At 49.5% G+C, this 18261-nt stretch overlaps 1 protein-coding gene across 1 annotated transcript in view; it reads right to left on the reverse strand.

Annotated features, from left to right (window-relative positions):
* BCL2 (BCL2 apoptosis regulator) overlaps positions 1 to 14317 on the reverse strand; it is a 96813-nt gene extending 82496 nt beyond the window's left edge. The window contains exon 1 of the mRNA XM_056332510.1: positions 12070 to 14317. Coding sequence (XP_056188485.1) covers positions 12070 to 12657 — 588 coding nt within the window. The 5' untranslated portion in view covers positions 12658 to 14317. The remainder of the gene's footprint in view (positions 1 to 12069) is intronic.
* Between the last annotated feature and the right edge of the window lie 3944 nt (positions 14318 to 18261).

Below are 18261 nucleotides of genomic sequence, written 5' to 3' on the forward strand. Positions count from 1 at the left end.
GAGACAGAGCATCCTCTCCACAGCTCCCCCAGCACGTCCCTGTCCTCTGGAGACTCTGCAGCAAAGGTCAGGGTGGATGAGGGCTGCCAGTGGCCCTGTGGCAAGCCCAGCCCCACAGCAACCCTTTTGCTACCAAGCCATCCCCATATTTCAAGTAGGAGCTCATGTCAAAACGAGCCGTGCAGTGCTTTGTTGTTTCTCAAGCCGAAAGATGCCTCTCTAGAGCAGCAGGGAAGGGAGGGAGCAAGGTCTCTGTCCACGGGAGGACTTGTCTCCTCTGAGGGACCTCTGAGGAGGCTGCAGGAGAGGTAGAGCAAGGAGCCGGTGCCTTGTAGTGCACCAGCCTTGCTGGGGAGGTCAGGAGAGCCCGCAAGCACAGCCCAGCCAAAGCCTGCTGTGGGGCGGGGGGGCTGCAGAGACCAGTCCTGTTCGGGTCCGTGCTTCACAGCCGCCTTCCGCCTGACCTCCAAATCCTGGGGCAGACACCGCCAAAATTAGTATCATGCTGAGGGCTGGCACGCGATGGCTTTGACCCTAATGATCCCACTGGGAACACAGTATTGTTCTGGCCCTATTAACAATAATTTGCATGTTGTCTAATTGGCCCTGGGAGGAAAAAAATTAAAATAAAAAGGGTGGCAGGCCCTGAAGGAGGAGAAGAGGAAATGGGAGTGCTGCCATTTTCTTCTGAGAACTGGCAAAATAAGAAGGCTGACTTTCTTACGGAGCCAGAGGTAAAACTAGTCATTGCAAAATTATTTAATATCTAACTTAATCATCCAGCCTTCATTGCTTCAAGGCAGGGTTTTGAGAACCTGGGACATTTAGCTATACCAAAGAGCTCTTGTCAAACCAACCTGGTAGGGACCTCGATCACTGGGAACATATTGTAGCGGGACGCCGAGTCGCTCCCAAGGCACTGGTGACAGTGACCTTTCACGATGAGGAGTTGCTCTCAGCCAAAGGATCTGAACTACAGAGACAAGGGACATCTGCACACAGCATTTCTCCATCATACTTGGGGCCTCACATATAAAAAGCAGTCAGTAATGCCAAGCTGCCACAGTTCCAGTCTTTTTTTTTTTTTTCATTGAGAGGAGTTTCTTTAGGGATCAAAGTGTCCTCAGAACCAAACAAGCTGGCTGTCCATCCCTTCCAAGAGAACAGGTAGTTTATTCCAGCTGTCAGCAACTGCAAACCAAACAGCTCCTCTCCCGCTGTCAGTTTTAGCTCTAGGCCAGTTATTAAAATTAAACAGTTTTCGTTTGTGAGAATGATGTATTTGTGTCTGCAGGGGGGGAGAGAAGGAAGCAAAGAGGGGAAAAAAAGAGCAAGTTTTTTAAAACAAACCCTAAGCCCGTTTACACAATCTAACAGCGTGCCAGTGCTGCCTCTTCCTTCAGCCCATTAAACTGCCACCGAAGTCCCAGGCTGCAGGATGTACTACCATGCCCCAAGCATCCTTCTTGATGGGTTGGGAAAAACAAAACAAAATAATAAAAAAAGGGCAAAAATATCCTACTGCTTCCAAAATGAATACACTATTCTCTTGTGAAACAATCAGCTTTAACAGATACGAAAAAAGGTATGAAGAGATGCCTTGACAAGTTTCCCCACCACTTGTGACACCCAGGTGGGACAGCAGAGTGGGGACTTCCCCCTCTCATGGTCCTAAAGCACCAAGAAGGCTCATCCACTTGCCCCTGCGGCTGAGGCATGGCCTTACTGGCCGAAGCTGAACAGGACCAACTTCTAGAAAGCCAAAGTGGTCCTGGTGGGACACTACCACCCCTGGCTCACGCAGGCACTGTCAGAAGGACGTCTGTAGCATCCCAGGCCAGGCTGCCCTTACAGTGAGGATGCCTAGGGAAGCTGAGGAGCAAAACCCAAGGCAGCCTCACTCCCGTGTTCCACCGCTGCACAGAGGTGCCCAAACATCCACTATAACCAAGGCTTTGTACGACGCTTTATAGATCCTTTTTTGGGTCTGCCCACATGCTCACCACTATACAAGGCCAGATACTGCTGGTTTTAGTGTCCGTACTGGAAAAAAATAGCTATTGACTCCAACTGAGCAAGGACTTCACATATTCAGTCCAGAGCCAAACACGCGAATTTTCTACTGCAGGAATTTTTTGCAGACAGACGTGAGCTACTGCAGAAGCCTGAACAGACTCCAGGCTGGCTCATTTACTTGCAGCCTTGATTGCCACCTGACATTTCCAGTGACCGGTTTTATTTCCTCCCTCACCGGTGCGCCCCGCTGCCGCACTCCAGCCCTGCAAGGGGGAAAGCCTTGCCCCTCACCCAGGCTTCAGGGCAGCACTGCCATCCATTGCAGATCTAGGCAACGGAGAGAGAAACAGGTCAAGCTGGAACCTGAAAATAACAAGGGCATTAGGCCTCCTTCTCAGTTATATCTGGGACCTTTTGCATCCAGCAGCAGACTGGGGATTAGATATTTAGACAGTGTGATTTACTGTGATTTGCCAGATGACTTCAGGAGAGGGGCTTTGGATATGCCTAACTTTAAAATTTGCAGACACTTGGAGCACAATGCAGGATTTGCTTCTGTTATGAATGAGGGAGTTTTTACTTCAGTTTTTCTTTTGTCATTTTTTACTTGAGCTGTGCGTACATTTTTGAGAAGTTCAACAGATTTTACTAATCTACCACACTGACCATCTTATTCTGCTAATAGAAATGCCAACTCATTTACTACTGTATTTGAATTTGTCTTTGAATTTCTTTTACTTCTTTTTCTCTAGAAAAAAAGTTTAGAAATAGGGTTCTCTACTACATTTCATAATATACAAGCTGAACATGTGATGAATATTCTTAAGAAAGGAGGTTCTTCCTTTAGAGACAAAGCTGGCAGTAGTTATTTCATTGCAAAGACATGCTACAGGACTGTCCAGTACCACAGTGGGAGGCATTTCAGTGGCCTCCCATCCAAGGTCCTATCCTGACTTGCCAGTGACTCACACAAGTCTCTCCAGAGCACACAACAGGAATTTTGTCTCCTAAGCCACAGTTCAGCAAGACATTTAAAAGTAACTTCAACCTCATGGTCAAGTTTACCAAGTTACCAAGTTAACCTCATTACTACCTTTTTTTTTTTAAACTTTTTAAAATTACTTTTTCTGCCTGTATCTGAATGTTTAACGAAGCTAGTAAATGGAAGCAAAAGAATACGTGTGCATGAAGACACTTCGCACAGGTGCATGTAATACACCTGAAGTCCCACAGACAGCTTTTACATATGTGGGAATGGAAAAGGAAGGACAATTTCCTTCTTGAAACACCCAATGAACTGTGCTGATACATAAAGGAAAACATTAACGCTGTCACTTGCCATTTCTCACACTGCTCACCGTTTTCCTAAATAAAAAATAGAAATCAACACCTGAAACCGATCTGTTCAATCTGTTTCCATCACAAGCACTGCTAAACACATCCAAACAGTGGAGCTGAAGAAGTTTGAGATTACTTTCCATTTAACTTTTTCTTTCTTCCACCTCCTCTCCCCGTTCAAATCTCACCCCCAGGTAGTTTCACAATCTGACTCACTTTGGTCTTTCCCAGGCTGGTGAGCTCCAGTAATGACAACATGCAATGCTACAGATTTGAAATTTATTCTAAGCCCCAAATTAACCACGATGGACATTTTGTTCAACATTGTACCTTGTATAACTTCTTTTTTTTTAAATGAAAAACATCAGCCCAACTCATGATAACATGGTGGGCAACAATACATTTCCCAAACCTGGTGTGCTGTATAGTGGTTTCATAGCTGGGTTAACTGAAAAGAGAGATATTAATGATTTGCCCCATGGCCTATTGTGTACTCAGTACCAGAGCCAAGAAGAGGAAGTTTTGAGTCTCAGTTGCTTTCTCGAACAACCACACGACAGCCTCTTTCAACCAACATGTGGGAAAAATGGAGCCTTTTCTTTTTTAATTGTACCCGGCCCGTGTACATAATTACTCACTGAAGTACCCTGAAACACACTGAGTTGCCTTTTCAGTCAACAAACTGGAATCATCCTTTTTATGCTTCAATACAATAAAATAGCAACAAAATGATGTATGCACTGAAGAAGGCTAGCGATTTCTTTTAACTAACTCTACATGTGGCGATTCATAACATATCTTCAGTCAGCACAGGAGTAAATTTAGTGATGTGGGTGCTCTAAGCAACACAACAAGCGCATTTACAATCACCTTTACAAGACACATGCAGCAATGAGAAGTTTTCCCCAGATGGATGAGACTTGCCAGTGCATCCATCCCAGTATGCCCAGTCATTCACCAGCACCAGGTGCTCTGGGGAAAAAGCAATGTAACAGATAATTTTGAAATAGCATTCCCTGCAGAACCATCTACCCTCAGCACCTGGTGATCTCATTTCAGCAGCTGATGTTAAATTTACCCTAAGGTAAAGTCATACCACTGCCCTTTCAACATAAGTACAGATGTTTTCCGTACCCTTATAAATACCTAAACCTTTCCTGAATGCAACTGGGTACTTCCACTCACAGCTCTCCCATGAAAACAGCTCCCAAAGGTTACTCATGCGTTGCAGAAAAGGCTGTTTTTCTCTGTTAGTTGAAAACTTGTGGCTTTTTCATTTGATCTTGTTTTTCTTGCCGCATATACAAAGTAAACATAACTACAATTGTCCAATTAAGTGCCTCTTCCTGTTCCTATTGAAGTCAATGGCAACACTTTCTAAAATCAGATTTGTTTTCTTACTCATTAGGTGTCAAATCCAGAAACCCACAAGGAACTTTCCAGTGAGAGGGATTTAGTAGTCTATCGATACACAATAATTATGACAGAAAACTAACTTTAGGATAAAATAACAGAAAATAAATTCCAGACCTAGATGCATTTGGAAAAGTTATCCAGTTTCATAGCCTTACAGCAGCCAAAAAAAAACCCAAACAGGCGGGATGGGGGGGGGGGGGAAGAAAAAAGCCATCAGATTGTTAATGAGACTGAAAGCCAGAGTAAAATAAAAATCCCTCAAATCTGTCATCAACATCCGTGTTTGCCAAGAAGGCCTGGATGTTATCCTGCTAGGGAAGAGAAGATTTATGGCACTGCACACCTTCATCCATCCTATTATTATATATGAAATGGAAAATAAAACAGGCCGGTACTGCCCTCAGAAATAATCAGCATTTTGCTGCCACCGAGTAACAAGTGTTATTATTACTAAATCAGCAGGAGAGCAGCCACGAGGTGTTCGTAAATAAATTATTAAAAAAAAAAAAAGACAAACCAAACAGGGCTGGGCTTCACCCTCTCAAGGCCACGAAGGAAAATAAAGCAGGCAAGGGCGGGAGGTGGGCAGGGCCGGACCTGGCACATACCGCAGCCCGCGGCACCGGGACTGTGTCTGGCACCCAGTGCCCGGTGCCAGCAGCTGTGGTGGAGAGGGATGGTTGGAAAGGCCTCCAGAATGCTGGGGACTGCCAGCCCTTCGTGAAGGGAAAAGGCAAAACAGGCAAAGAGCAAGACACCTGCCAAACACCAGCGTGTACGTGAGGGGAGCAGGGAGTGTGCCCAGCAGCACGCCCCTGCCCAGCCACAGCCTTCACCTAATCCTGACCATCAAAATAACGGCCAAAGAATAAAAACTCACTTTGCCACAGGAGAGTTGTTATTTAATCAGACCCATCAGGCTGTTTTTCAGCTACGGCTACTCAGCTGCCAAGGCTGCTGACCCAGCTGGGGGCTGCCCAGACCCCAGGCCAGGAGCGTTGCCCGCTGCCCCATTGGCAGCCACGGGCTAGCGCGGTGAGGAGGCTGTGGAGCGAGGGGGGACACGGGGACACAGCGGGACTGCTGGCAGCTCACGTTAGGAGAGCAGAGCCGCAGTGTAGAGCCGCCACTTCAGCCAGTCCCACCCTGACCCCCGGGCCTGGCATCCCTTGGTGGCGATGGTGGAGCACAAGACTGGCTCACTGGTGTGCCAGGCACAAACCATCACACGAGACCAAAACCACAGCAGAGGTTTCGGAGTGACACCCAAGCACTGCTCCTGTTTCTACATCCACCTCCCTTCACCATCCCAGGCACAACCCACTGAGAGATGACACCCTCATCAAGGATACCTGTATAGGGCACAAAGGCCTCATGTTTGCTGGCAATGCAGCACAACGTTCCCCTGCTGCCTTAGGAAGCCCAGGCCCTGGTATCTGGCTGCTGAGAAAATGCTTCTGCTCCACATGCAATTTCACACATCACTGCATAGGTCTTGTGATTCTCCTGCTAGAGCCATGCTTTGCCATCGGACAAACGCTTGTGCCTCAGCAGAAAATTCAACTGGATTTTCTTCGTGGATTATCAACTCCAAATTTCAAGCTACATACTTGGGAAACTAAGCTACTTACTGCCCAGCAGAACTAACACAGCAGCTCCAGAGAGGCCTGTCTTAACGCAGGCACAGAACTAACTTCTTTCTCAATATTGAAAGTAAAGTAAAACTTTTTAATAGGATTGCTGCTTGAACTTTACAGTTCTTTGCAAGATCAAGGCAAATGACATCATCTCCATAACCAAGACCCCTGGTTCTGAAATTTTAAAGGTCATGGTCAATACATACTTCTTTTTTTTTTTTTTTAAAGAAGGGAGAAAAAAAAAGATGAGACTTCTGAGAAAATACGCAATCTAATGTTGTTGCAAGTTACGGAGAAAGCTATTACAAATGAAAGGGACTAGAGAACCACAATCATTTTCTCTTTCTGCCCTAGATCTTCTCCTCCTTGCTTTGGCACCGATCCTCAGCAGAATAAATTTCTTGCTCTTCAGCAACAGCAAAAAGAAAAATATTTTGATAATATTTTGAGAATTCGATTATAAACCCACAAAGCCACAAAAACTGGCAAAGGACCTAGAAGGTGTAACACTTGAAACTGCCAATTCATTTATTTAACTGAGTGGATTTCAGATAGTTTCCTTTTACCAGTCAAACAGTGACTTGGGGTTAGCCCCACTGGGGATTGAGTCGTTACAAGGCCGCATGCTGCTGGTAAAAAAACTCAAAGCGCCTTTGCTCCAGCGTGGGGCATCCGGCTCCAAGCGAGGCACCATCCCACGCCAGACGGGTGAGCGGCTTTTGCTTAGGACATTCAAAAGAAGCAACGTACTGCACAGGCACGTACCTGACCAAGCTGCTGGGAGAGCAGCTCCAGAACCTGAAAGGGATGAGAGTTTGGTGGGTGCCCCAGACACGAGCACGGGAAGGCCCCTGCGTCACACCGATATCCACGGTGCTTTCCCAGCACCGTCCCGGAGGCGGGGGCAGCTGCCATCCCTCACCTTCGTGAGGGGACTACGGACCATCACAGGGCACAGCGACTATCCACATCTCCTCTCCAAAGCATGCCACTGAGTGAAGAGAATTAATGATTTACTATGCAAAAAAAAAAAAAAAAAAAGAAAAGAGGAAACTCAGTGATTAGGGCAGAAAACCCAAGAGAAGGGAAACCTGGGGTCTAGCTGCTGGTCCAAGAAGCATTTACTCATCTGGCTGCAGCCAGCCACCTGAGAAAACAATTCAGACAGCAGGAATCAGACACCCCAGTTTTTCTTTTCCACCAAATGAAATCTCACCCCTGCAGAAGGAGGGAGAGCCCTGTTGCCAAAGGGTAGGACACATCGGCAAAACCAGCAGCCATCTAGCAGGCGAAGCCTCCTGAGATGTCAGAGACACGGATGTATACCCGCCATGAGGCTGGAGGAGGTCTCATAGGCAAACGTCCCTTAACCAAAGCCTGCCAGGAAAAGTGGGGGCTTCTCCCTGGCTGTATTTACACATGAGGATGGCATGTGAGGGGCAGCAGCCAGGCCAGAGGATGCCTGCCAGCTTTGGGACATGGAGGTTACTGGGAACTGCGTCCCCCAGAGCATGCCAAGCAGCTCCCCTCTCTCAAGGCAGGAGCAGCTCCTGACTGGCTTGGGTAAGGAACAGCGAGAAGCCAGGGACTTCTGCCACCATTCGGGCTAAGCAGGCATTCAGATGATGCAAGCACTTATGGGCCACCTAAGGTCCACTTCAGACACCTAAACCCTTCCCCATATCTGGCCTTAACTCTTGAACAGAATAAAGAACTGTAATAAAAGAACAGAACTGAATGAAAACAGATGACCTTTACATCTCTGGTTCAAATGTAAACATTGTCATTTAAAATTATGCTTTCTTGGCTCAATTTTCAACACAATGCTGCTTCTCTCACCTGGGCTTCTTTACATTCTTTACAGCAAAAATGTAGCTCTCTACACATACATGACGGTGCCTGTGTCTCCTTCTATAGCTCTCATGCTCTTGCTTTTTCCTGAACGGCTCGGGGAGGAAGCCATATGTTGGACTAGAAGGGCCCCGAGCTTAGCATGGCTCCCACACGTGTTAGGTTGTGTGCCCAAAGAGGGAACCCATCACCGCAAGACAAACACAGTTATCTCCCTCACATCGGCTGCATCACTTCAATGTTCCCTACGGCAAAGTCAAAAGTCACCAAGTGCAACAGCCCGCTGCCAAGGCAGTCCCTCTGCAGCTCAACCACCAGGCTCTAAAAAACAAAATGAAGCCATTAAGTTGTCAATCAGAAATGTACATTATACCAAGTACCACGAAATTGCAGAGATGAGCTGGTTCTCCTCTTATTTCTTTTGTAACACAATTAAGATGTTATCAGGCCAAAGTACAATATTGCGGCATCCCAGCCTACGTGAAAATCTTTGAAAGCTGCATTTATTTGCCACCAGAACCACAAGCTAATAATACAGCCTCCGTGCAGGCAGTCCCTGTCTGTTGTTTTTCTCTAAATTTTGAACAAACCCATGATGCTGTGTGTTGTAAGGTTATTAACAATCCCCAGGTACCATTAACAGCAGTGGCTAGTGCCTAAAACTTACATTCCACCAGCTATATCCCCTTCCAATCTGCCCCTTGATATGCTGTTTTCCTTCTTCATTTTCCTTGCAATATAAAGAATTCACATCCTGAAAATAACGTTGCCAACTTACAGAACCGATTCAAACCAAACAAATAAATGAGAAAGACACATCAACCAAACGTCAGCCCTGAGTGTGAGACGCAGGTCTACACAACAGACTCAAAGCACACGCTGTCCAATTTACTCGCTGCATATGCCTGTGACTAACTCTGATGCTCTCTTCTCTACTGCTACGCAGCCTGTAATAAACTTCTCTCTCCACAACATACCAGGGAGCCAAAACATAAAGGAAGAGAAGGCTACAACAGCCAGCACTCCTGCTTGTTACAGCAACCTGAATGACCAGATATCGCAAGCAGCCGTGCTGAGGTCCTACAAAGTGTCACCACCTACAAGGTGATAAGCTACTTTGGAAGACCCATTTATGATGCCTTAATAAAGTTCGTACATAGGATATGGTCCAAGTGCCAAGCCAAAGATGGAGTGCATATATTAAAGCATCCTTTCCCACTGACAGATCCTGAAAGCTAGAAAAAGAAAAAAAGAAAATTCCACTGCCTCGTGCCATCCTTGATTTCTTCCATCTGAAGACAGAATCCTAAAAGCTGTTTTTGCAACTTCATGTTAGTCTTTTGTTCTTTGTAATCAGCTAGAAGGGTTTGCCTGTGTTTAATAATCCCATGGCTCAAAGGTACCAGCCATTTACCACACAGACAAGCAAAAGCCATCTTGGGGTTATATTTTGCCCATATTCTTCCATGTGTACATTACAAATAACACACGGCAGTAAATGGCATCACATGCATCCAGACTCTGGAGCCTTTGTTTATAGGAAATCTCAATAAACAATTAAATGGCTATCAATATGAAGCATCTTTTCCTTTTCAAGGCAGTCAGTGTTTATAGTCCAAGTTTCTTGTATTGCTAACGGTCAAGAAACAGCTCCAGCACTCGCTTCATCTGGCCAATCACACCTGGTAACACCTGTCTTTTCACATTCTCGGTTTTATTCATTCTTTATGTTTCTCTTTACACAATACCCCCGCAGGACAATATATCTCCAGCATGCTTACGGATTCGATCCAAAGCTCACTGGAGTCAACAGAATGACTTCACTGGCTCTGGAGCGAACCGAGGGCCCCAGCTCCGCAAATGGGCTTCCAGCCTGAGGAGGGACTTACGCACAAGTTAGGCATCCCAGCCCAGAACTGCAATCGCAAAATCCCTAACCCTTTAGCTGCTTGCCTTTTAACCATCCAGGGTCTCCAAAAGCCTGAATTGTTTGCAGATTTTTTCCCCCCCCAGTTATCTGTTCCATAAAAAAAACCCCAACGCCAACAAACCCTCTGCAGTTACCCATGAAACAGGGCATCAGGGGATAGGTCCCAGCCACTAGGAGCTGGAGTCATTTTATGTATGTGTATATACGTGTATATCTATATGTCTGTGTGTGTCTGTGTATGTCTCTATATGTATGCATATTTGTATACACATATGTATGTATGTATATAAATACACAGACACACGCACGCACACACATTTTTTTTTGCTCCCCCTTCTGGCCCCAAGAATCTCGAATGTTTTTTCTCCTTGGTGGAAGCAGGGGAGAGTAGGAGAACAATCCTGCCTCCAACACGACTTGTAGCCAGGGATCTGCCGCACTCCTCTGGGAGGTGTGCAATGTGGACTGCTGAGAAAAGGGCCCCAAAGTCTGGCTCCCTCCGTTACGGCAGCGCATAGATGTGCTCTGGATCCCCAGACATGCATGCCTTTTAGTCAGGTGGGTTCAGCAGCAGAAAGGCAGCATCTTAATTTTTGAAAAGAGATGGTCAATGCGGGTGGCACATTACGTAGCCTAACACTGACTTAGCAAGAGACCCAGTGCTAAAAATTTGATGTGGCTATGCTTCACAAACACCAGGCTTGCAAACCATATAAACTGGGAAACATATACTGTATTTTACATGCCTTTACACACACCTCTTAAAGGTGAGCTGTGTAATTGAGTCAGCTCTCTGTATTTCACAGGGGACCGGACCTGAAATTGCCAGCATCCTAAGTAGCTGACCTCCATTCCTAGGTGACTTAGGCCAGCTCTCGGCCCATACGTAAAGTTTCTTCTTCAGTATAACTTTTGCCTTTTCTTCCTCCAACACATTAATATCGTATGCTTTACACATACAGCAGGTTTGGTTTGCCAGAGAGTGGCCAGGACCACATTCTGTTACAGCGTATCAATTCATACAGGAAAAAAAAGGAAAGAAATACCCTTCCAATTTCAATGCAGTTACTTATTTTGGAAAAATAGAGACAGAGAGAAAGGAAAGGCTTTTGGTTGACTACCAGTGTAAAAGCTGTCCATTTTCCACTAGTGGAGGTCCTCCCTTTCTGGATGATGCCGAAGCCAGCCTTGCCCAGAGGTGATCTCTACCCTAGAAACACAGTCACCCATCGGGTCACAACGAATACTCCTTTTCCAGAACAATCCCATGGACATGGCTCCCAGCACCTTTGTTTCATCTTGAGACAAAGACAGATTTCTCACACTAGACATACCCTATACCATAAAGCCCCACTCCAGTTGCCAGCACTGACAGCCACCTGGCCTGCCTGTTGCACTGGAGCCCCGTGTTCATCATATGCCTGCCCTGCGTGTCACCCCTAACGGGCAGGAATGCCTGCACACACATACACACACACGGTCCCTGCTGCTCCCAGCAGCAGCACAGGCGCCTCTGCAGCCCGTTCTCACCCCGCTGCCAGGCCCTGCCTTGGCCAGGGCTGGTGCTGCCAGCAGGTGAGGGTGCACAGGGGCAGGGGAGCGGAGATGGCTGATGAAGACGGTGCCCCGCTCATCCTTCTCACTCCTGAGCTGTAGGCTGCTCCCCCATCCCAAATCGCTCCGCCATAACCCCGCAACGGGGGGAAACTCAACAGCTGGCAAAAGGCTGATGCTGCTTCGGCACACGCCAGTGCGGACGCCCTCCAAGCAAAGCTTTTGCTCACCCCAACGCAAGTGCGACGCCCCAGGTACTGCCCACCCCGGAGCCCCACTGGCTGTGCACCAGAGCCAGGAGAGGGAACGAGCAATCGGGGGACGTACCCAGCCTCCGTTGTCCTGGATCCAGTTGTGCAGGTGCCGGTTCAGGTACTCGGTCATCCAGGCAGCGATGCTGTCTACGAGGGGAGACATCTCCCTGTTGACACTCTCCACGCACATCACGCCGCCGAACTCGAAGAAGGCCACAATCCTGCCCCAGTTAACCCCATCTCGGAAGAGCTCCTCCACCACCGCCACGAAGCGGCCCCTGGCCGTGAAGGGCGTCAGGTGCAACTGGCCAGACATTTGGGCAAAGTCCCTCTGGTAGCGGCGGGAGAACTCGTCCCCCGCCTGGCGCAGGGCGAGGTGGACAACCTGGGGTGCGGGGCGCAGCCCCTCAGCCGGGGGCACGTGGCTAGCAGCAGCCGAGCCGGGGGGCTCGGGGTGCGGAGACACCAGCCCAGTGTGATCAGAGGAAGTCCCAGCAGCAGCAGCAACCGCAGCAGCAGCAGCAGGAGGAGAGAGACCTGGAGGCAGGGGTGCCCTGTCCTCGCCGGCAGCCCAGTCGTATCCCCGCTGCGAGAGTTTATAGTGGATGTACTTCAGCACTATCTCCCGGTTATCGTAGCCTCTTCTCCCCGGATGAGCCATAATTCCCAAGAGGAAGCAGCAAGCGGAAGGGAGAGAGGAAGAAGAGGAGCAGGATGAACCCAAAAAAGTAAAGCAGCCAGTAATAATAAAATTAATAACACCAAAAATTATAATCCAGTTACTGTATCGGGCACGGTTTCATTCATGGTGGTGTGGGGGAGTTCTCAGGGTCTCGGAGGTACTTTTGTCTTCTCAGTGTTTCCTCCTCGGTTTGAGATGCACGGTATAAATAGGGATTAAAATGTTGTAAATACTTTACTTCCAGATGCACATTTATTACTTATTATAAATTTACTTTAGGACCATTTCCTCCTCGGTGTTGAAATACCTCTTAAAAAATATTATACCGATTCAAAATCAGGTGCATTTTCCCCTAGGTGCTGAACTACCACGGACACGAAGGAGCGGACGAACACACACTGTAAAAACTGCAATTCAATACGATTTGCTAAACAGCCTTGGATGAACGTTAATCCAACGCACTTTAAGCTAGAAACCTCAACACTGCTTTTTTTTTTTTTTTTAAGTTACACAAACTAAATTTCCTCTGTAAAGTACTTACTTGGACTATAAATATGTTCCTCTGTCAAGTTTCCTCTAAAAAAAAAAATAGCAACAACAAAACCCAAACATCACAAGTCTTCAGAAACGTTTAAGTTCTGGCCGCTTTGATGCTTCAAGTCACCAAGGGGATGGGAAAGGGACGAAAAAAAAAAATCTCTACGATTTCAAATGTTTTTTCCCAGACTCCTGTTTAACAGACATCTCCAAAGATGTGTCAAAGCTCAGAAAATCCCGCCTCGCAGCCCGGGAAGACGAACAACCCCAAAGAGACGGAAAATCCTGGAGACCAGATGAACCACATTTGAATCCAAGCTCTCGCAGAAGTGCTCCGTTTTTCCCTCCAGTGCAACGTACAGACATACGCATTTACGTAGTTTCATTCAGACACCGATCGCAGGAGCCCGGTGCTTCCACACACACGCACGCACACACCAAAAAAAAAAAAAAAAAAAAAAAAAAGAGCAAAATATTGTATGTATTTAGGAAATTAATTCTTTTTCACAAGAAAGAGCGTGAAAAAAAGGATCAAAAATAAAAATAAAAATAAAGAAGGAAAATTGCTTTTGACTGTGGCTCCGGGGAGAAATGCCATTTCCCGAGCAGCTTTGTATCAGAGGAGGAAGAGCCCCTGGCGCTGCCGAGGAGGGGCGCGGACGGGGCGTGTGTGCGGTGTGACTGGTGCCGATGGGGACCGCGGCCGCGGCGCCGCTGCCCGCCCGCCCGCCCGCCCGCCCGCGCAGCCCCGCGCACCCCGCCGGCTCCGGGCGGCTCCTCCGGGCGCTCCGCGCTGCTGCTGCCGGCGGCGGCGGCTCCGGGCGGCGGCTCCGAGCGGCGGCGGCGGGCGCGGGCGGGGAGCTCTCCCGGCGGCGGCGGCGGCGGAGGGGGGAGCGGAGCGGCGGGGGCGGGGAGAGGCGGGGAGGAGCGGAGCCCGAGGGGGAGGCTCCGGCCCCGCGCGGCGCAGCCGGGCGCGGTGGTTTCCTAGAGCTCCGCCTCACGCTTCATTCAAGAAAAGGGGGAAATGGGGAGGGGGGTGCTGAGGAAAAACGGCGGCGGGGGGAGGCAGGCAGCCCCGCGCAGCCCGGGCCCGCCCTCCATCGCGGCGCGGGCCTGGGGCCGGCGGCGGGGCGACGGCGGCGGGGCGGAGCGGCGCGGAGCCGGGCGCGGGGGCGCGGCGCTCGGGCCGCGGGTGGTGCTGGCGGGGCCGCCCGGCCGCCCGCCCCCCGCCGCCCCCGCGCCCGCCCCCGCCCGGGCCGAGGAAGCGGCGGCGGGGCCGGGCTGGCAGCGCGGCGGCGGCGGCCGGTCACCGCGGGGGCGCCCCGCTCCGCGCCTCGGCCGCCCCGCGCGGGAGGGCTGAGGCCGCTGCAGCTGCGCGGGTTTATTTAAAAAACTAAATAATTTTTAGAAAATAAAAGGGGGGGTGGGGTGGAGAGGAGCAAAAAAATCCGAATCGCCCTTTTTAAGAATAAAACTGGCCCGATGTAGGAGGGCAGGGGCTCCGGGAGCCGCGGGTCGGGGCGGTCTGCCCGGGCAGCAGTCCCTGCGCGGCCGCGGAGCCCGTGCGGAGCCGGGGCCGCCGCTGCTGACACCCCGCAGCCCCGACGGTGCGAGGTCCCGGACACCTGCTCCGCACCCGCCGCCCGCTGGATGTTCGGGCGTGCCCGGGGGACGGGGGGCTGGATGTTGGGGCTGTTCGCAGAAACGGGGCTCGGAGGTGTCCCCGCGCCCGGCCCGAAGGGGCTTTTTTAGATTGAAGGAGGGGGGGGGAAGGGAAGGGAACTGTTTGGAGATTAGATTAATCTGGAGCTTGAGCAAGGAAGCAGAGGTAACCTTCGCAGTAGGTTAAACCCACAGTGCTGGGAAACAGTGATGGCTCAGCCCCCCCGCCCCCCTGACAAGCGGCATCAGGGCAGGGATGAATGATGCTGCGACAGCCCCGGCTGAATCGGGGAGCGATCCCAGGGCAGAGCCAAGCGAAACGGGAGCGGGACGCACTCGGCACCTTTCCCTGCTTACTACGAGAGGGGAAAAGAAACGTTTGACGAGTTCTGCCAATTTTTGTCGTGACTGGGATAATAGTCTAGTATATAAACTGCCCTGAACCTAAAGGGGATAAAATGCATAAACAAAGCTGTGAAGCGTGAGTTTGTTTTGACGGGGGACAGGGGGAAGGAATACACGCTGCCCTCCACGTCTCCCTTGTCGGGGTCACGTCCCCTCCGCACGGCGGCCCATCGCGCGCGGTTCGCAGGCTGGCAGCAGCCCTGCTCCGGCCAGAGGCGCTGGAGCGGGGAGGGTGACCTGTTGGCTCTTGCTACATCCAGAGGAGTGGGGGTCCTGGCCCCCAGACGGGAAGGATTCCCCCTGCACTAAGGGAGCTCGCTTGTGCCCTGGGTGATCCAGGGATTTGTTTCGAGGCCGCACGGAGGAATTTGTCTCCAAGCTGTGCAAACCAGCATCTTGCCAAGTACCTGAAGAGGCGTTCGGGATGTTTAATCCTTCGGGCGTCTCTGATTTCGGGGGGCACGGGAAGGAGCTTGGCACGGTACCCAGCGCCAGCGCTTTCCACCTCCCTGCCAGCCCTCCCGTCCCGTCCCGCCGGGCGCGGAGCACACGCAGACCGCAGAGGAGCGGCGCGGCGGCCGGCCGAGGCCCGGGGGCGGCCGGTGCGGAGCGGAGCGGGGCGGTGCGGGGCGGTGCGGGGCGGTGCGGGGCCGGCAGCGCCGTTCCTCGGCGGGCGGCTGTTGCCACCCAGCGGCCGCTGCTCGCCCCGGGCGCGGCGGCCGGGCCCCCCCGCCCCGTCCCTGCCGGCTGGCGGCCTCGCACCCGGGGAATCAGCGGAGTAAGGCCGTGCCCCCTCCTCCGTCTCGTATTCACTCTCGCCTGCTGATGTTACCGCCTGCTAAATTCCTGTAAGATGGAGCTTTGAACTACATCGAATCAGCTTGGTTGCGATTTTCTACTCCGGATTGGTATCTGGTGGGGCTGGTTGCGGCTGGTTGTGTTCTTGGGGATTAAGAGGGACCAGGACAGTGGGTGAAATGAGGGCAAAGGCAGCTGATGCTCCGCACAGCCATGGCTCAAGGCACGCCGGTGCCTCCCGGCATGGTTACGCAAACACACCCTGGCTCTGGCTGTGTAAAAGGCCTCAGAAAGTAAGGTGTTTGCCATGAGCGGCAGGATGGCTTCAGCTGGCAGAAATGTAGGCAAGGGATCTGTCAACCAAGTAAATCACTGCCTTTATATTCTTGCATAAAAAGAAGAAAAACCAGGCCTCCTCTGAGTACAGAAAGTAACCGTGTAACACGAAATGGTTTAAATGGAACAAGTGATACAGAAAATCAGAATAGCCTAAACCAACCAGGCTACTGATGCAGTCTGTCTCTGTGCTTGTGACTGAATCTAATGGAGTTGGTCCTTCAACTGAAAATACATCAGCCACAAACGTTAAGTAACACAGAAAAAATGTCTGGGTGAGCTGCACAACAATGTCATAGCAGGATCAGTTTTAAAGCCCAGAGGACAAATCAGTGTGGGACTGATGCAGAAAACAAAGATGCATATAAAATCAATGGACTTTTGTAAGGAGAAATTGAAAATATCACTGAATTTGCTTAGGGTATTTAAATGTATTTTGCATGCAGAAACAGAAGTAAGACCAACTAAACAGAATGTACTGAGGGCATATAACCAGTAAAATAAAATCGTTTCAGAATTCATAACCGATTTCTCATAGAAACAGGTACAGCAAAACTTTACGAGATACTCTTGTTTGCAATGGATTTAGTAATGGTGCTTTTTCCCTCAGCTCTGCATTCAGCACTTTGCTAGACGAATGATAGATCCCAGCCTTCCTAAAAGTTTAATAGGAAAACAGTGGTCATGGTTCAGAAGAAAGCTTGCTAATACCAAACACAGCAGAGACTGTACAAAACTGAAAAACGCAAGGGAAAATCCTAGGGACTCTTGGCTTTAAGCAAGGATATTAAGGATTAGTCACGGGAAACAAAAAGTGTGCCTTGAAGAATGACAAATCAGGACTCTGTAAAAAAGCAAACCAGAATTACGTGCATTTAAACAGTTTCTTGTTCTTAATATGTCAAACGCACTGCATCTGACCTGCATTTCTGGCTGTAATTGAAGGGCGGCATCTTAAAACCAATTATAATGCTACCTGAGTGGGTGATGAGCATCTATTAAAGTGTCACAAGTTTGCATCACAGCACTGCTTTTCACCTTGCTTGTTGGTTTGAGCTTAGGAGGATAAAAAAACAGTTAAAAAGACATCCAAAATAAAGGCAATATGGTTCTGGGGGCAGACAGAAGAAACTGGCAAGAGAGGCTCAGGATTTATCAAGGAACACGGAAGGAGCATATAATAAAATCAGCTAATAAATCATTACAGTGCTTTTAGGTAGCAGAAGAACATGCTGACTACTCAAGATCTGATTGTGCAAATCCTTCTGCAGACACATTTACCTTTATGTGAACTGGCCCACCGCAGCTAATCAGACTAATAAGAATTAGCTGTATAAAGAATTGGAACTCAGTTAGGAATACAAACAGAAGCTCACGTAAAAAAAAGCGCCCCTGACAATTAAAGGCAGGAGCATCAACAACTGGCATCAGCCAGGTCTGGCAGTGTAAAGGACAGATTATTTTCTGGTGATGGCTTTCTTATCTGTGCTCGGGCAACTGACCAACCAGGCAGGATCCCGCAAAGCCTGCTGTTTCTTTGGTAGCTTCCCAGATGCCCGACGAACAGTAGATGCATTATTAACACATGATCTAGAAAAGTTTGTAATGCCTGGCAACACTGAACTTCCTGACAATCTGAAAGTGGACACCTTTTCCCTGTACCTTTGTATTAACATCAACAGGCTTTCAATAGCAACCCTGGGGCCTGGTGACCTGCCCACCCTTTTATTTCCTTGGCTCATGAGCCGGCATCTCGGAGAGAAGCAAGCGATTGTTTCAAGCCCTGCCTGAGCAGGCATGAAATGAGTGGGGTGTATGTCTGCACCATGTGACAGCACTCAAAGT

This window comes from Falco biarmicus, chromosome 3 (assembly GCF_023638135.1).
Source record: "Falco biarmicus isolate bFalBia1 chromosome 3, bFalBia1.pri, whole genome shotgun sequence".
NCBI lineage: Eukaryota > Metazoa > Chordata > Aves > Falconiformes > Falconidae > Falco > Falco biarmicus.